Source organism: Triturus cristatus, chromosome 10 (assembly GCF_964204655.1).
Source record: "Triturus cristatus chromosome 10, aTriCri1.1, whole genome shotgun sequence".
Lineage (NCBI taxonomy): Eukaryota > Metazoa > Chordata > Amphibia > Caudata > Salamandridae > Triturus > Triturus cristatus.
Window position 1 is genome coordinate 163,293,889 of NC_140593.1, and position 20,615 is coordinate 163,314,503.

Here is a 20,615-nt window from a genome sequence, read left to right on the forward strand (position 1 = left end):
CCCATCACCATAAGAGAGGTTTTTAATGCCATAGACTGGATCACTCCAGGAAAAGCTCCAGGGCTAGACAAGGTGCCTGGGGACTTGTTTAAGGCAGATAAGGTCATCTGGGGCTCGTATTTTGGCACGTATTTTAATTGTATTTTGAAAGGCTTACATACTCTGCCCACTTGGACAGAGGTCGAGATTGTACCAATGTAAAAGAAAAGCTCACGGTCCCTGCCACGTAATTATTGGCCAGTCGGCCTTATTGACAGCTCCCAAAAGCTCTTCTTTTTTTTGTGTTATAATTTTTTTTATTAACATTTTGGAAAACAGTGCATCACAAGTACAATAATGATAATAGCAACGTACAATTTGAATGATATGAGTAAATATATCGGAGATATGAAAACGAAGAAAAAGAAAATTCATATATGGTAAATACTTTGCGCCAATAAATAACACATACAACTATAGAGAAAGGTAACAGGATAAATAGTTGAATAAGTCCAAAAGCTTTTCTATCGTATATTGTTCGAAAGGCTGTGTGAGAGGGTTGTGGGTATGGGGCTTATAACTCCCCTCCCAGCAGGGTTTCGATTTGGGACCAGTACCATCGACCAGGTATTTTGACTGCAATTTATATACTGAAAGCATTTTGTTGTTGGAGGTAGTCTGCTCTATGTAGTTTTTTATTGACCTCCATCCCGCCTTCAACTTCGTGCTAAGGGAAGCATTATGGAAAGTTCTAACTGACCATGGTGTCCAAAATTATCTTGTTAATGTTATCAGGAGGCTGAAGACCTATGTTCAGGTTAGATATGGCAAACATGGGGAGCTAACACCATCGATACCAGGGCATTAAGACAGTGCTGCGTTCTTGCTCCAACACTGTTTTTACTATACATTAACGATCTGGTTGCCCAGCTATCAGGATCCCCCGAGCTAAGCAGGTAGGAAGATCCCAGCCCTTCTGTTCGCAGACGATACCCTACTGGTATCCAAATCCCCTAAGGGCATTCAAAATCTTCTGGATCAGTTTAATGTTTCTGTGATTAGAAAGGGCTTGAGATCAGCCTTCAAAAGAACAAGTATATGGTTTTTAATCCTAGCCACACAACCCGCCCTACCCCGTTTCAGAATGGTGTTCCCCTTGAACGGGACCGCACCTTTGAGTATTTGGGCCTCACCTTGACAGAGAATTTTTTGTTGGTCTCCACCGATCTAGAAGAGCAAGTTGAAGCTTGAACAATATGTAGGGGGCATCCTGAACGGTTTTGAGCGTTCTAGCTTCCGACCATCATCTCCGCCATCCAAATCTTAAACCTACAAGCATTAGGCTGGGCCCTTTATGGGGAAGAACTATGAAGACACGAGAGAGCTATCACGTTGGAGTTGGGCGAGAACCAATTTTTACAGTCTTTGACGAATCTTCCAACTAGTACCCCACTCCTGTCATTACAGTTGGATCTGGGCCACAGGTCCATCGCCCATTAAGCAGCCCTTATACCTCTGCTGTATTGGAGACAGCTATGGGCCTCAGTGGACCTATGTCTGTATTGGGTGGGATTGGAGGAACTATTCAGGTTGCCTGGAGTTTCTAGGATTCACAGGTTTGAGCACATCAAGCTTTACTTGGCAAAGTTGGGATGCAAACATTTGTGGACTAACCCGGGAGCCATTTCCAGTGTGTCTAAGGCAGCATTTAAGGGGATTTACTGGAGTTCTATAGACAGAGAATTGAGCAGGAAAAGGAGTTTGGGTACCCTGACACTAGGCTTCCTGGAATAAAGATTTTTCACTCATGGAAAAATATACAGATTCCATCGAACCCCCTTTGGCAAAAACCCTGTACATTAAATTTCGATTTGGGACCCTACCATTGCGCCCCTTCACTTCTAAATAGGGGAACATGATACTAACCTAGACCTGACCTGCCCTGTCTGTCCCCAGACCAAGTAATGTATCAATCACATATTGTATTTCTGTCAGTGCTACCATAATAACAGAAAGAAGTGGATACTGCTGCTCGGAGTATGGGGATTTGGAATTTTAGGGTTGTCTCCAGAATCCTCAGATCCAATACACCACCCTTGATTGTCTTAGCTCTGTCCCGCTTCTTAATGGGAGTATGGAGAATCAGACAGGGCAGTGTAGAGCAGTGTAGGGCCCTGAAAACTGTATTACACTGCCCATTGCTGTTGGCAATGTGACCCAGACAAATACTCTAATTATACCTTCTAATTCTTCGGCCTTCCTTAACTAGGTGCTAATTCTCCACTAGAATCAAGACTTTTAAGTCATATGGCTGTAGCCTGTTTTATGAAATCCTAAGACTAGCAATGCCTATTGATTAAGCACTGTTCATAAATGACCTTATGACGGCGGTTTTATTTTATTGGTTTTACTGCTTTTAAAGTTTTTATGTCATTTGTATTTATGTGAACTTTTATGGCAGCATTTGCCGAATAAAGATGATGATGATATGGAATGGAGGGCCAACATCATTGAGGCTCCTGGCACAATCTCCATCATATACGACTAGCACTTCTGAGTAATAAAAGAGGTCACCGGAATCAGATCCATCTCCGCTCCAGGCAATATGGATGTTAATCCCCATATTTCATGTATAAAGTATGGAGAAGACCTTCTGTCAGCAGTTAGACAATTAGGAGAATGCAAAGATCCCTTCAAAGCACCTAGATATTCATTCCACAATGAGGCATGAAAAGAGCTTTATCCCCCTTTTCCTGGTCATCTTGTGAATCATCATAATCTTCATTTTATTTAAGGTTGTGTAGCGCATGTAAATACTCAACGATTTCCTGGTGCTAAAAGGGGCAGAGAAAGGTGCATTATAACAGAGATTCACTGAGGAAACAACCATGTTTTCAGTTGTTTCCTGAACTTAGATACTTAGTCTTGCTACATAAATGATGGGGAAGGGAATTGCACCTAGAAGTCTCTTGAAAAGCTAAGCATTTTCCCTCCTGATGGGTTTTCTTGAACTTAGGGATTTTTAGCAGCAGGGCTGAAGAAGGTTGCAGTATTCTTGAGGGAGAACACCATGAAAGTAATTGAGAAATTAACGCAGGGCCAAGAGGTGATACACTTCCGCACTGGAAGGAACAAATACAGATGATTGGAAATGAGAGTAAAGTGTGATGGGTCAAGCAATAATTGATCCACACAGCTGTGTGCCAACTGAAGTTGTTGATGTAGTGTAACCTAGAGTGCACACATGCCTGAATGATTGGCAAATGAACTGACAAAGGAAGGTAAGGCAAAATATTTCTGAAAATCTTTAATTGACGAAAGCAGGATGTCTTGACTTTTTCTGTTGGGAAAATGTCAATGCCATCAAAGATGAATCCAAGGTTCCTGACAGCGCATGCTGGCGTAGGACATGGTCAGAGTTCAGACTTCCACCAATGATTGGACCATAAAGAGGGAGGGCCACCTACTATAAGGACCTCATGTTAGTATTCAACCTTAAACAGTTGGTAGTCAACCAGTCTTCCACTGCTTTCAGGCCCGATTGAAATTTGCATGAGCAGAGTCTCTGTTGCAGTCAATTTGCAGACCAGTCTGAGTGTTATCTGTGTAGTACATGCATGAAAGATGGTAAGTGCTCAGTTTTGTGAGTAGTGATGCATATAGATTGAAAAGTGACTCAGAGTCAACCCCTGAGGGAACCAGCAAGTAATGGGCTGAGTAGGTGACCTTAAAGATGAAATGATGACTGTGTTGTTCCTGCCCACCAGGAAGCTGCTTAACCATTGCAGTGCAATACCTCTGATCCCAAGTTCTGCTAGCCTTCTTAACAGCTGAGAATGACAGACTGTGTTGAAGGTGGTGGAGAGGTCAAGTAGAACAGCTACAGCAGTAGTGCAGCTACACAATCCTTGTCAAGTATCAGTCATAGCTCATTTACAACTGCAATCAAAGTAACTTCACTACCAATCCATGGGTGAAACCTGGCTGGGGGGGGGAGTGGAAGAGCTGCTTCTCTTCCAGGGGATCCTCATCAATAGTCATAAGCACTGAATATTCCCGCCCATGTGCGGGGACCCCGGAAATAATAAAATTATATATGTAAAAAACATACATATATACAGCTCTGTATATGTATAAACATATATCATTTTTTCCAAGCAAATGCAGCTCCCATAAAAGGCTAGGCAATGTAAATATACACATCCAATAACACACATATATATATATATATATATATATATATATAAAGGTATAACAATACACCTAAATCTCTTTTTTTTTTTTTTTTTTTTAATGAGGTAAACACTCATGAGAAAGCAAAAAATAAAGAGAACAAACTGTGGAAAAACACAGATGTACAACACATTGCCAGCCTGCAGGCTGCATTGCAATATAATACCATAGAGACTAAAAAGCCCTGTACAGGTAAAAACTGGCACCGTGCCTTTAAGGCAGCCCTGACTTCCATATCCCATCATGCCTCAGGGGTGACAGTTAGGTCAGTTGTTCTTTCCGGCTCCTTCAGTCAGGACCCTGGAATTCAGCTCTCTTCTTTTTTGACTCTTTAGTCAAGAATTATTACTACTTTAAGATTTTTTGGACTTCTTCTTAGAACTTCTTTGAGGAAGTCTGTATCCTGTGATTTTCTGACTGACTTTTTTGCTATTTTGTCAGAAAAATGCCTTCTTTATTTGTTCCATGTCCATCTTGTGGAAAAAAGAAGGCGGCTTCAGACACACATGAGGTGTGTATTATCTGTCTGCCGGGCTCTCACTCTCCAGCAACATGCCATCATTGTGAAGACCTTTCCAAAAGGACTTTAAAGGAGAGGGAGAGGATTAGGCTGTATGGCCTAGCAGAACGGTCGACGTCGAAGCAGTTGGTCCCTGTTTGCTCCCCATCGACGTCGGGCTCGGCATCGAAGACTCCAGCGGCGGGATCGTCGCTGAGAGGTGAGGAGTCAAGGGGAAGTCATGCTGCAAAGAGAAAATCGTCGTCGACTTTAGATTCAGCGTCGAAGCGGATGCGTTCGACGTCGACGGCGTCTAAAAGCTCGGCGTCGAGGACTCGGCGCCATAGTCCAACGTCGAGAAAGCATCTGTCGACGTCAAGAAAAGATCGATCGACGTCTGCACAGAGATATCGTTCGTCGTCGAAAGAAAGACATCGTTCGACGTCGAGGTCGGCGAGACATCATTCGACGTCGCAAGAAGTACGTAGACGATCTCCACAGTCGACGTCGAGACCAAGATCGCCGTCAAGATCAAGATCGCCGTCGAGGAAACATCGTTCGACGGCGAAGAGGCTTTCGACGTCGTCGGAGCATTCGACGTCGAGACAGAAGTCTCCGTCAGGAGTGACGTCGAGGCAGACGCCTCCGTCAGGGCCGACGTCGAGGCAGGAGCCTCCGTCGGAGTCGACGTCGAGGCAGAGGCCTCCGTCGGAGTCGACGTCGAGGCAGAGGCCTCCGTCGGAGTCGACGTCGAGGCAGAGGCCTCCGTCGGAGTCGACGTCGAGGCAAAGGCCTCCGTCGGAGTCGACGTCGAGGCAGGTGCCTCCGTCGGAGTCGACGTCGAGGCAGGTGCCTCCGTCCTCACAGGTCTCCAAAGCTTTGGTGAGGTACATGAAGCCTCCGTCGAAGATAATCTCGACGTCGAGACAAGAAGCTCGGAGCCTCGAAGATTCGAGTCAAAGATCTCCGGTGATAGGCCTATCACCGTCGAGGCAGCCCTCTGTTGAGGGTACGCAGGAGGTGTCACATATTCGCCTCACGATTCGACCAGTCTCAAGGCGGAAATCTCCTCATAGACTGATATATACGACTCCTGAATCACCGCGTCTCATATCTATCTCGCCTTCAGGATCAGAGGGCTCAGGTTCAAGATCAGAATCACCAGAGCTTGTGCATCAATCTCCAGTACCTGCAAGAGAAAGTTCGCAGGAGGAGGACAATGCTGTACCTCAAAGTCCCGTAAGGGAGATGCCTCAGGACCCTGCTATGCCAGACGCAATAAAGGCATCGCTAACAAGAATAAGGGGCGTGGTATTCCCAGCGACACCGATCAGATCAAGATCTCGAGAAAGAGAATCCCGAAGTCACTCTCGAGCACCAAGAAGGCGATCCAGGTCTCCCTCCCGCAGAAGAGAGTCGACCAGATCAGAGAGAAGGCGCCGTAGGACCCCTTCTACCTCCCCTTCTTCCAGATCATCCAAAAGGGATTATTCACCGACACTCTCGGAGACGCCACCCTCTCGGGTATCTCCGGTAGATGATATTTCTACGTTTCAAGAAGTGTTGTGTAGAGGAGCTACAAAATTAAATATCCCTATGCCGGTTCAGGAGACAACTTCATCCATAATTTTTGAAACTCTTCATGAACGCACAGTGTCACGCCCTTTATTGCCGTTAGTCCCCGGTTTGCTACAACCGGTAATGGATATCTTTCTCACACCAGCAACCACCAAAACGGCGCCGGCGAGAATTCTAAAAAAGTACCGTCCAGCTCCGGAGGATCCTCTATTCCTTAAATCGGATCCTCCACCGGACTCTGTCATCACCGCCGCTGCCAGGAAGACACATGCAGTAGCGGGATCTTCAACGGTACCACCAGATAAGGACAGTAAAACACAAGACTCCTGGGGGAGGAAAGTTTGCGGCTCAGCATCCTCAAGCCTTAAGGTGGCGAGTGCCTCGGCGCTTCTGGGGCGCTATGATAGGTCATTATGGGACTCTCTGCAGAGGTTCATTGACAAAGTTCCATCAGAGGACAGACGGGACTTTGAAGAGATTTTGCATGAGGGGAGTCTGGTTTCTAACCAGATCATAAGTGCAGCGGCAGACGGGGCAACACTGGCAGCGCATGAATATGCACATGGAGTCACAGCCAGAAGATCATCCTGGCTTAGATTGACGGCCTTGAAACCGGAAGCGCAGGCAAGAATTTTAAATCTGCCTTTCTCCGGTAGTTCTCTTTTTGGGTCCCATGCAGACGAAGAAATGGCATAAACTGTTAATTCATTACTTTATCTGCCACTTTGGTTATAAATTAAGGACTGAAATAGGATGAACAGACGGGTCCTAAGAAGATTTTTTTTAATAATGGAGCAACATTCATATTTTTAATTCAAGAGAAACTACACCAGTATTGAAGGGAGAATTTTTCAGCTGACCGAAAACTTAACTGATATGAGAGGCGATCAAATGGAATATAGTGGCTGAACAAGGATCTTCTGGAGATCTAGATTTAACTGATTTTATCATTCAGATTAATGCATCAGGTCAACATGGATGACAATCCGTAAGACAGAGTTTCTAAAGTGTTGATAAATTAATTAACTCTGTAGCATAAAAAAGAAGAGAAGGAGTTAGCTGGCTTCTGGAAAGTAGATATAATGACTTGTAATTGACTATTATTTGAGTATTCAGCTAGGATTTTAAACAATTCCTGAGAACCATTTTTGCTAGTGCCAATTCTATTGGCATAATGTTCTATACAGGACTTTTTTAACTGGCTTTGATCAAGATTGAGGCATTCTTTATATTTTAATCTACCAATCATGGTCTAGTTCATGTGCCAGGCCCTTTTCAGGTCTTTACATGCCCCTGATTCCCTAAGGGATTAGAGATGTCAAAGACATGGCAACTGAGCAACCTTGTTTAGCTCCTTGAGTCTATGGACGTCTCACCTTAATATTAACTGAAAGGAACAACCTCACTTTACGAAATGGACTAATTATAATTTGGCAGTTGATTCACTTCTAAACCCTCTCTAGTGACTGCCTCACCCTCTCGCCCAAGGAAAAGGGTCACCTGAATCCTTTCTCTTTTTAGATCTCGCCTGAGCCAGCGCGCATGCACTGCTCTGCGAGGCATTTTGTAAGGGCTTTTAAATTCAAAACACACGCTCGTGCGAGTGCTTTTTTTTTATCACTTGCTATTGGACTATATGTGCTGTCTTTATAAGAAAGACAGCATGCAATTGACCCAAGGGGGTTGCATGTCCCGCCTTCTCTGTTCTGTGGCCTAGGGTCCTCGGGAGCGGGTATGAGCGCCATATGTTTCCAATTATCGCGCCGCATCTCGCGGTCACATTAATTTGAAACAGATGGGCAAACGCGGCGCTTTCGCTTACGCCGTGATGCGCACCACTTCCGGGCTTGCATGTGTAGGTTTGAAGGAACAAGCTATTTTGTGCACTTTATCTGCGCCACCTTTGTTTTTCTTTTTTTAAACATGTATATGCATGTCGTGTGGTGTGCGCAGACACCTGCACAGCATAAGAAGCAGCAGATACTGGTTGGTGTGTACACCAAAGTATGCCTGTGTGTTTTTATGTCGTGCAGTGCGCGCTGTGCGCACACGCCCACGCAGCGTGAGAGCAGCAGTGCCTGGGTAGTCCTATGGATAAAGCAGCGGACGATCTCTCGTAGGCTGTTGGCCTTGTCGCCCTGGAAGTAGACGGTTGTGGAGGACTTGTTCTTCAGGTAGGGCTTCTAGTCCGCCTGTACTGGTGCAGCAGCGCTGGCTCGCTGCCCTTCTCCGAGTTGTTCATGGGTTAGCGGGTGCCCACGGAAAGGACGTCGGCCGCCCCCGCGCATGTTCCTCACGCCCCCGGGCCGTCGCTATAGCAGGGGCCCCTGGTGTTGTCTGCGATGTAGGCGTCCTCGGCAGGGGACAGGAAGTCCACCTCGCCCTCCTCCTGCAGCGCCCGGCGGTAGGCCTCGGCGCCCCCGTCCAACAGCGCGTGGGTGGCCAGCCGCACGCTCTCGTTGTGGCGTAAGTCCAACTTGGCCAGCCGGTTCCTCTGGTTCTTGGCCTCCTCCACCCGCTTGCGAATCTTCCCGATGTGCTTCGACCTGTTCATGGCTCGAGTGAGTGCACCTGACTGCGCTGGGAGCAACTCAGCACGCGCTGCCTTGCACAGAGTGTAATATTGACCTTAATAACAAAACTATAAAAAATACCCTAACTAATAAAGCACTATTGTCAATTGAGGTTAGAGACTGGTCAAAAAGTCAAACCGCCCTATCCTTGTTCAGTTAGATTTCAGCTAAATAAAGAGGAACATATAATAAACAAAAGTGTCACTCGCGAGCCCTTTGCTTTGGTGTGCGCCATCGGGCTTTCGCAGAGTGAGCGCCCCGAGCGTGGAGCAGCCTGTCAGACAGCTCCGCAGATGCACCTGTGCACAGCTAATCAGATTACAGCAGGGCAGGAAGCTGCAGTTCCATCAGTGCATTTATTTGACACGCCCACCCCTGCCTGGGGCTTCACATGTGATTCAGCAACTTATCATCCGAGATATCTGGCAGGATTCACACCGTCAGCGCTACTTCTGCAAGGCTTCTAGAGCTGGGGTAGTATCCCCTGGTTGAGATACGGAGTATAAAAACGTATAACATAAGTTTACAGAATACAGTCTCCATTCAGCAGTCTAGTTCCTGCCCCCAGCTGCTTTAAAATACGTGACCCGCACAGGCACAGCTGCCTTTAACTTCCTGCTACACTATCATCAGCATGCAAAGATTTATGCCTGCGCTTCTGATAGTGCATCCCTTCCGCCACTACGTTCCTGTTTCACTCTGTGCCTCGGCCCACTGGTATTCATCCCAAGTTGAGCAAGCGACTCTCCTATTTGGCGCTAGTTCAGATCATTCCCTTTTGTTGCTGCTTGTATGTAAATCGGCAGGTCCCAAAGGCGAGACCTATTGGCTATGCCAATGCTCGTTTATTTTCAGTGAGAGATCATTTCCACTACCCTATTGTATACCATAATAGAATATTAAAATTTGGAATTGCTCTCTGGTTTGTTTAGAAGTTGGTCTTAAGGAAAGCAAATGAAGCAGACTTAAGCGATTCTGTTGAAACAAACTACCTGACGTTCACCTACCACCACTATCTCTGACTCTTGTAAGTCTCTTATTAGGGCATAATCCCCACCCACATCTGTCTCCCCTGCTAATATAATGGGCTGTTAAGAGTAATCAAGGCTAGGTATCATTACGAAGTAGAATGCACCACTGATGATCTTCTGCCTAGACTATTCAGGATCTTGGACTCTGACCTCCTACCATCCATGCACTGTCATGAGGTTGAACTTCATAGGTTTTGAGATGCCACATGTAGTCAGTCATGTTCATGAGAAAGCCATTTAATATCTGATCCTTTTCGGCCTGAAAGTCACAAAGTTATTTTCATCCTGGGTTGTATCCCCTAAGGGAGAAGCAATATGTCACAGTTTTTGCATATTTTTTTGCCAGGTGTTAATAGTGTCTTCCTGCACTTCAGATAGTGATTATTTTAAGAAGATACCATAATGTTAATATCAAAGGAAGACATGAGAAAGTTTTGGAACTATGTTGTTGATCAAATCATGAGTCATAGCTTGGGTCCAAATTGCAAACAGAATAGGAATATCTGTCTAGACAGTTGAAGGTAGATTGATGGAACTCTTCATACCTATACCATACCATGCACAAGTTAGCACATTCAATTTCTCAGACAGTTTCTCTGTCTGTCCAGAATAATAGACAAAAACGTATGGCATGTTACCTTCACCATCTTTGGGAAATTGCACCCTTCCACAGTTCGGAATATTCCCAGATCATTCAGATGGTTTCCTTCTCTGCTGCCTCATTTGTGGTCATGTGATTAATACTGGAAGACGGCCTCCCTAAATGCCTCACCTTCCTCCTTCTTCTACTGCAGTAATTATTTTACTGGCTAAGGTCCCCCTTTTAGATCCTTTTAGCCCTATTTTTAATTTTCTAATCTTCTCAATTTTTTTATGTAATGGTCACAGTAAATAACTTGGCTATACGATTTGTTCTTTTATTGACACACAGGTCACAACATAACTTTTGTTCATGGGCCACAATGGAAATGCATTGGGCATACGTGTTTTCTAGAAACCATTTGTTATTAGGTTGTGACAATTAACATACTTAGACATGTAGTTTTCTCTCCCTCAAGAGGTCCTGTCTTCTTCTGTTTGCCTTTAGATATGTTTTTGCAGTATATATGATAACCATATTGGCCTCCAAATACAATGGATGTCAGTACTGTCAGGATCCTATTGCAAGTGACAATATATGTATTGTTACAAAACACCACTATTGAATTGATGCTAGTCCCCTTAAAGCAACTACTTTTGAGATACATTAGCATTAAGTAATGTTTTATTCAGCCTTTGTGGGATTATGGTATTCTAAATGTTCTTAATGTACTTTAGGGCATTTCAGTTCAACAGGATTGAATTAGCTAATGTTTTGGCTTGTACAGTAAAATTGTAATGTGTTTCAGAACTTAATTCCAGATAGATCATTATGAGAGATGCCCATAACAATCAGCGAGCATGCTGTATTTTAACATATCAAAATACCTTTAATTGAAAAACAATTTTTGTGAATTTAGGCCCCTAGTATTGTGTAGGCAATACTTGCAGAAGTAATTATTTTGATATCCCTAACCCAAACATTAAAGGAAAGAAATTCTGGTGTCTACATACGGATTTGAACAGCACTTAAATTGTGAAAACGTTGTAGTTTAGTTTGCCCACACTGTTGTAATGGTCTACTCGGTCTCACACTCTTTCTTTCTGCCTCTCTTTGCTGCCTTCTCTCGCCAGCCTAGTTTATCAGTTAGATGTGAGCAGTCTCATTCAGTCTTTCTGTGGGTTGGTAATACATCAGTAATGGAAATTGAGGGCTGATAATCAGTACCATTTCTCTCTATTGTTTACAGGGTTTCTTGGCACCAGGTGAAGTAGATCCTCTGAGTCGTCGGTTTTCTACTGTTCCAAAGCCAGATGTAGTAGTTCAAGGTGAGTAAAGAATGTCACACTCCTTACTTTGATGAAGCTCATAAAAGTAGTATGTGTGTGGGCATTTTTTCATTTTCTCTTTGGTGGATGAAAAGTAAGGTAGAGTCAATGCCAATCTATTGTTGGGATGTCATTTTAAAGTATATCGTAATCCTTATGCTGAAAAAAGATTACGTGAATAATTTAAAGTCAGTATTGTTTTGTATTGTTTTCCATTAAAACAAAGTGTAAACCGAAAGGGTTGTAGAAAATGTTCCAAGAACACCATAGCGGAGCTTGAGCTTCTCTAAATTTGGCACCTATCTCGTGACTCTCTATAGTCACTTGTAATCTTACAAAAGGTTAAGGTGGATTTGATTAACATTATAAATATGTATTATAATGCTTTTATTATTTTTAACTGTTGGCTTCTGTATTAATTTGATGGATGGGAACAAACTAGATGATGTCAAAAAAGAGCATGATATGCTCTTGAGGAGTCTCGCCATGCCTCAATCCAAAAGTGTTTCCTCTTATTTAGTTTTTAAATATTTACAGAAGGTTATTCTGCAATGCTAAAACAGACTCCCTGTGATGATGTGATTCAGTTTATGCATAGGCCCTGGGGACAAGCTGCCTTTTTGGATCTCAGTTTTATTTGAATTGCCTATTTTCATCCTATTTATTTACCATAATATCTTGGGCAGTAATCATTTTCCTCAACACATTTCATTGCAAGTAGCCCGTGGGATGTGGCCCAAAAAGTCAAAGGGGGTGTTATGCGATTGATTTGATTTATGGGCATAAATTCTTACTTTTTCTATCTTTGCGATCATCTCTGATATCCATAAACAAATTAAATAGAAGTATTTAAAAATGCATAAAAATAGTAAACATTTCTACGATCGCTCACTTTGTTTTGTTGTTAAAAACCAAATAGTATTTTACATTTGGCTGTACACACTACTGAAATACTCCCTATTTAAGAACTGAAAAACTATGGCAAAGGTAGCTTCAATAGGCTGAGCATAAACCGTGCCAAATCAAAAACCGTGGCAAATAAAACCTTGCACCTTTAAGAGTTCAAGAGCCAGGGAGCCTTCCGATCATGCGGTGGAGGGTCTGTGAGGCAGTATGTTTTTCGGGTTGGTAATAGAATGATCCCCAAGCACTGTAGCCTCTCTTTTTGGCTGAAATTTTGTAATTGGCGGTTTTTGTTTTAGCTTCACTTGATGTCATTTGAGAACTTTATACTTCTGTCAAGGTCCTTTTTTTTTTTACCGTCATTGCTTTTTTTCTGTTTCCTGAAGTGTCATTCTGATTGAGACTTCCAAGCGTCGATTCCTCACCTTGTGAATTCCCCAAAACTGGATACGGAAACTGTCACTGGCCATCCCCTATGCGTTGGCAAGTGGGGCCATGAGGCGCCGCGTCTCCTTCGTCCCACCTTTGATATTACGACACGGCCCCTATTTATGCACCACCTCTATCTGCTGACAGTCTCTGAGCTTCTTTCTTAACATGTACTGATCCGCAGCTCCGCCAAAACTGGCTTCAGACATGTCTTTCCCTAAACCTTAAGGGTTTAAGCCGTGTCTGGATTGTCACTGACAAATGTCCGTGACTGACACCCACAACATTGGTCTGTGGTGTCCTATAGCCAAATACAACTGTGCCGCATGTGAGTTCTGCACAAAAATTAATCGCTAGGGTGTCCTTGTTCACGGAGCAAAACTCCTCTTCTCACTCCTTAGGCAGCTCCTGTGACAGATTGTATTCGAAGTTCAGGTAGGTCGAAGAAATCAAAATGCACAAGAGGTCCAGGCTTGGATCTCAACCATTTTGCCCACTCCTACCTTTTGGAATTGTGCAATGCCCTAGGCACCTCTAGCCTATGGAGTCACTCTCCCACTTTGGAGCCAATTGCGACGTTGATCCTGATCCCTGACCCTCCTGGCCATTGGCAATGCCACAACAACTTCGAGAGCTAAAGCAGGCCATTTATACCATTTTGGCATGCCTTTGTTCCCCAAGGATTCAACGTAGCCTCTAGTTGTGTCACCGTCAGCGGATCAATTTACAACACTGACTCCACCACTCTTTTGATTCGAGGCCAATCCCTTCGCGAGCACGGGCCCACCGACTTGGGTACAACAACCATGACCAATGCTGCCACCTCGAGCCCTAACGCTGGTACAGATGGCACTTACGCCTGAAGTATAGCTGATAGTTTTATCAGATTCTGAACGCCATTTTCTACCTCCGAGATAGCGCCAATATGCTCATTCAAACTCAGAGATGTATTCTTCTCACGATGACAACAACGCAGGTGAAAACACCTATGGTGAACCTAAAGAAGATGGCAACCTTTTAGATGACTTACAAAATGTCAGGACCTAGACATCTCTACAGACATTGATCTTGTTTTCCCACATTCAGTCTTGGTAATTGAGGAGTCCGCCTCCTCCGCGACAGTTTACTAGGAAAGCAATGGTGGTTCTAGACCTCAGTCTTCCTACCACAGAACTAAAAAACAGTTCTCTCACTGAGATCTTTATTGCAGGGCAAACCAACCAAGAGTCTCTGCTACCCTTCTTTGAGGCATTAGCTGGTGGGCACCTGGGCAAAGCCAGCATCTTGCTTCGTGGTAAGCAGACCTGCTCCGGGGATCCTGACTTCCTGCTTCAGCACCCGACCCCGTAGGGCCTAATGACACAAGCATCTACCAGATGGGTGTGCAGTTCCGAACAGCTAGCATGTGTTGTGCCAATTCTGGACATTTGCCAGCCAGTTAAATCAAAGTGTAAACCGAAAGGGTTGCCAGCCAGTTACGTGGGCGCCCTTCTATACTGTCATGAAGTACTACTGCCTGAACAGCCAGACCTGATGGGACAAGCACTTTGCTCAATCTGTCCTGCAGGACTTCCTGGTCAGAGCCATTCCACAGACCCTTCTCCTGGGTGGGAACTGCTTTGAGGAATCTGCAGTTAGAAGTCTCTATCAGAAGAACAAGTCATTTAACTTTGGTGGCGTCTTTTCTGGTAGAGACTCTAACTAACCTCAGATTCTTCACCGATCCTCCCTCTTCTCAATCAGTCCATTAATAAGATTCCAAATCTGGAAGTCTTCATACTGCCATATTCTGATTTTAGTGGCATGGCATCTGATGATGATAGAGATCAGAAAGGAACTGACGTCTGCGGGTGATATGGCACATATTTGTGTGCCCAAAGTTCTATTCGAGGCGGGATGGATCTGACACCAAGCTGCACAACGCCACCTGCCGGCACACAAGGGGATTGGTAGCAAAGGTTTCCCGATCCAGCCTAGTACTTGAGGAAATTCACAAGAGGAGGAATCTCCAGTTAGATAGTCTCTACCAGAAAAGAAGGTAAGTACCTTGTTCATCTTTGCACATCTCCAGCAAGCGTCATGCATGCTGTCTTTGATCAATGACCTTTGTGTGGAAGTAAGAAGTCATGGAAGGATAAACACAATATTTTATTGGCGCTCTCTGATTCTCACACAATAACAAAGTGTAATATCTGTCTTAAGATGCCCTATGGGTGCCTTGGGTACAGGGTGAAACAGGGAGAAATAGGCAAATCTACCTCAAGGTCCCCCCTCTTCTAGAGGTGCAAGGGACCAAGAGCATCCTTTTTAGCTCCTAGTGTGACCAGGTCTGTTTGCCACTTTGGAACCTCAAGCCAGTCCGTATGTCACCAGCTCTCCAGCTCCCAGTCACTGTCAAGGCATTCAATGTCAAGCTGTTCTACGGTGTAACATTCGGTGCAGAGAAGGTCACCATTGATATATCAGATCTCCCCATTATCATCTGGTGGTTCCTCTTTGATAATGTCTGGCCATTTGTCTGGTGCTACTAATGTGACAGGAGAGCCTCCTCTTGCCTAGTTGGCTCAGAGTGGTGTTACTCCAACTCCCAGCAAGAAAATAAGAAGCTGTTGACAAATCTTCAGTGTCCTTCCTTTGCTACAGCCTACTGATGTTGCATAAGCTACAACTTTGGCATAGCTCTATAAGACGTGTTTTCCTACCCACAAGTGACATAGATAAACTTAGTTCAGTGCACCAGCGATGAATGTAGAAGACAGGTTATTGTAGCCCCCAGAACACTATTTAATGTGTAGTTTAACCAGAAGTGTTGCTTTTGGGTTATTAACAATCCCATAAAGGGTTCAGGGGCACCGGGGTAACAGTAGAAAGCCTTATTTCATCATTCACAGTATATCATACACTGTACTAAGAAGAATGAACAGTCGAAAGAACGTATTACTACAGGAAAAATCTGTTTCTCCATACATCTAAAACAACAAACACATAATATGATACAAACAGCAAGAAGACAAGTTATAAATAAACATAATAAACTGACCAATTCCAACATTGTTAGAATGCCGTCTAGAAATTAACACCCTAATCTCTACTTCTATGTGCTATACTATGAGAGCATGGAAGGCAGAGCAAGTTGCAGTCTAGAGTTTCCTCGTGAGAAGAGACACACTGCATACTTTGTTGACATCAGAGGCTGTCTTTATCCACGGACGCATGAAGACAATGTTCCCCACAGAGGGAAAACACACGCTGCAGTAGCGGTTTTGTCTTGCTACGGGACTTTGCTTTATCGGCTTCAGGCGAGAAGTAGCATCTGCGAGGTTTACTGGCAGTAGGTGAGAGCGTCTTTGGTAGAATCACAGACAATAATCTGGGCGAAGGACATTTTCTGATAAGGGGTCAAGTGGTAGTCCCTATATACAAAATCTTATCAGAAATTGGAATTTCTGACATAAGTTTAGGAATGTCTGACATAGATTATATGCATCGAGGTGTGTGTCCCAGATGTTTACTTATGAACATATAAGGACGTCAATTCATACTACATTATTTCATCTATATGTCTGTATGTGTTCTTAGATGACATTATGAAAAGTAGACATTTGACCCAGACGAATGTCACATTAAGAGTTATATCTATGTCATCAATTAATTGACTTGACGCTTTCACACTTGAATGATCAGAGAGCATCTAATGGCAGGCACAACAGTGATTCTGAATAAATTGAGAAAGATGGTGATCTTACTAGCCAAGATTGAATAAGGACCTACATAAGATGGGAGTCTGACCTTAGCCGCTTTACGTCAAAGACCACCCTTTTGGCTCCTTCTGCGGAGGATGACTGTGCCAACTCTGCCTCCCAAAGGGGATACCGCTTCTATGCTGCCTCCTTCTGCTTCATATTGATGTCATAAGGATAAATATGTGGCCAGCATGCTCCTCCTCCGAGGGACTCTTCCGAGAAAAAGAGGAAGGAGGACTATCATACTAGACATTCAATGGACAGACGATACTGGCACACCTCCCTCCATCAGCCCTCCATCCTCATCTGATACAGGCCTTGGTGACCTCTCTGCCATGTCTCCAGATTCTCCATCTTGTAGAATTTCTTCAGTAAATGATAGCAAACAAAACACCTCGGGATCTTAACATAGAGACTGTGACTCCAGCCTATAAAACATTTGTCATCTTTGAGACTATACTTTCTAAACCTTAGGCTAGACCTATGACGGTGCTAGTTGCAAGTCTGATCAAAGCAGCAATGCAGTTTTCTAATACCAGCTTTTATTAAACCTGTCAACTACCAAAAAGAAAATAATGTTACAGGGCTCCCAAATCAGATGCTCTTTTCCTTAGAGTAAGTCCAGCACATGATTCTTTAGTGGTGTCTGTGGTGAGAAAATGCTAAAGCACTTTTATATCAGCATTGTCTGCAAGCAAAGAATGGACTCCTCTGGGGGAAAATGTTTGTGTCTTCACCACCACAGTGCTAAGGGTTGCCAGTTCCACGGTTCTACCTATACAATATTCCTGATGGAGGCTTCTAGCGGCAAATTCATCATCTTTTAAGTATTCCCCAGGCGTCAGACTGGGTTGGGAAACTTTTCAGCAGTACATCAGCAGGCCATCAGGTGGTGCAGTGCAGCCCCACACTGACAGAAATTATGCGCGGAGCATATATAAGTGCTACCCCTTGGTGCTGACTTCCATTCCTTTCTTTCTACATCACAAGATTCATACCCTGACCTCCCTTAGTGACTCTCAGAGAGTATACTCGAAATGTTCTTAAGTGTTTTCCTCTACCAGCCTTGCACCCTGATCAGTTAACCCAAGTTGTTTGTTGGGACACTATTCCAACGCCCTTTGTGTGCAGAAGTGCTCACTGGTGTACCCGAAGATATCTGACCCGTTCTCTCACGGATCGTTTGAGGAGGTCCTGATGCGGTAAAGTTCACATGTGTGGCTGCGATCAACTGGTGATGATCAGTCCTCCCTGGTGAACATGCCCTTTGATGGTACTTGTCCGTTTGAAGAACAGGCTGATTCCACTCGAGCGTTTTAAAGCATTAATTGCTTAAAAACTACTGAACATCAAATCATAAAAAGCACTCCAAGATCTAGCTTTCTGTCAAATTTGGTGTAAATCCATTCAATGGTTTGGGTTGTACTTTTAACTAAAGTTACTATGTAAAAATTAATAGACAAAACTTGTTTTGGGACCCCCCTTTTTCTCAGCCCCCGCTTGATGGATCACCCCGAAACTTTCCATGGTCAAACTAATAAAAAAATAGCACTTTTTGCGAACGTTTTGTGGCGATTCGTCAAACAGCGCCAAAGTTAATAGTAACAAAAAATAGGCATAGGTAAAGGTGTTTTAGGGCTTAAGGGTGGATAAGCTTATAAAGTGGCAAGGGTGTTTTAGAGTGTAGGGGTGGGTAATATAATTGGGTAGTAAGGTTGTTTATAAGGTTTTGAGGTGGGTATGGGAGTAGAGTGCTAAGGGGGTTTTCAAGGTGGGGTAAGAATTGGTTTGTAAGGATTTTTTTAGGGTTTAGAGGTGGGTAAGGGAATTTGGTGGTAAGGGTGTTTTTTATGGTTTAGGGGCGGGGTATGGGTAAGGGAATATGGTAGTAAGGTTACAAAAAGGGAAATTTGGGGTGGTTCCCCCAAAAACAAAATGTATTTGTTTTAATAAAAAAGGGGTTCCCCAATTACAAAATAAGTCATAAGTGTTTGTGTGAGTACACATATATATATATATATATATATATATATCATGGAGGCAAGAGAGGCCCAATACCAGAGGTAAAGCTTTATTTGCAGGTACAACAGCGCAACAGGATTTCTTCACCTTATTCCTTACGCGTTTCGGCGACCATTCGCCTTGGTCACAGGATGGAGTCTTTGTGTGCAAAGTGCATTATTGCGCGCTTTTTCACTTCAAAATCACGTGACAGTTCTGTTCGCACTTCTAATCCCATGATGCATCTCGTTGTATTTTTATTGCAGGGAATCATGTAAACTTCGTCTGCCTTCATATTAAAAGTTACTCATTATTTTTCAGCATCGTAAATAGTGGGTATAATTATCAAACTGTCTCGTGCTGAATTATTCATGCTCAGTGCTTTGTTTCTCAAGTACCTGCAACGAAGCCTGTCCCCTGGCACGATCGAGGCGGGGGTCACCCAGCTCCGAATCCCTTCCAGCATCGTCATGGATTTTGCTGAATTAGCATTGCCTTGAGTAGGTTCCTGGCGATGTGTGGATCGAGCTCCAGATTCAACATCAGCAAACAAAACCTCCAGGCACAGGAGCCCCAGACCCTTCAGGGCGGCCTCACAACAATGGTCCCGGAGAGACCCATCATAAATCACGGAGGCAAGAGAGGCCCAATACCAGAGGTAAAGCTTTATTTGCAGGTACAACAGCGCAACAGGATTTCTTCTCCTTATTCCTTACGCGTTTCGGCGACCATTCGCCTTGGTCACAGGATGGAGTCTTTGTGTGCAAAGTGCATTATTGCGCGCTTTTTCACTTCAAAATCACGTGACAGTTCTGTTCGCACTTCTAATCCCATGATGCATCTCGTTGTATTTTTATTGCAGGGAATCATGTAAACTTCGTCTGCCTTCATATTAAAAGTTACTCATTATTTTTCAGCATCGTAAATAGTGGGTATAATTATCAAACTGTCTCGTGCTGAATTATTCATGCTCAGTGCTTTGTTTCTCAAGTACCTGCAACGAAGCCTGTCCCCTGGCACGATCGAGGCGGGGGTCACCCAGCTCCGAATCCCTTCCAGCATCGTCATGGATTTTGCTGAATTAGCATTGCCTTGAGTAGGTTCCTGGCGATGTGTGGATCGAGCTCCAGATTCAACATCAGCAAACAAAACCTCCAGGCACAGGAGCCCCAGACCCTTCAGGGCGGCCTCACAACAATGGTCCCGGAGAGACCCATCATAAATCACGGAGGCAAGAGAGGCCCAATACCAGAGGTAAAGCTTTATTTGCAGGTACAACAGCGCAACAGGAATTCTTCTCCTTATTCCTTACGCGTTTCGGCGACCATTCGCCTTGGTCACAGGATGGAGTCTTTGTGTGCAAAGTGCATTATTGCGCGCTTTTTCACTTCAAAATCCGTGATTTATGATGGGTCTCTCCGGGACCATTGTTTTGAGGCCGCCCTGAAGGGTCTGGGGCTCCTGTGCCTGGAGGTTTTGTTTGCTGATATATATATATATATATACATACATACACACATACATATATATGTGTATATATATATTGTGTGTGTGTGTATGTCTGTGTTTTGATGCGCGTGTGTGTGTGTATATATTAGGGGTGGGCGGAATTTGCGTAATTGCGTTACGCAAATCTCCGCGAAACGGTAAAAAATCTCCGCGAACACGCCGAAATTCCGCGAACAAGCGGAATTGCTTGTTCGCGATGCTTTTTTCCTGTTCGCAATTGCTGTTTGCG

The 20,615-nt window shown here is 44.1% G+C and overlaps 1 protein-coding gene across 3 annotated transcripts in view; it reads left to right on the top strand.

The window, feature by feature from the left end:
- The window catches only part of PHKA1 (phosphorylase kinase regulatory subunit alpha 1), a 1,109,231-nt gene that overhangs the window by 458,862 nt on the left and 629,754 nt on the right, over nucleotides 1-20,615 (top strand). For all 3 annotated transcript variants that reach the window (XM_085630734.1, XM_085630735.1, XM_085630736.1), the window contains exon 13: nucleotides 11,723-11,801. In XM_085630734.1, the coding sequence (XP_085486860.1) occupies nucleotides 11,723-11,801 (79 nt within the window). The remainder of the gene's footprint in view (nucleotides 1-11,722; nucleotides 11,802-20,615) is intronic.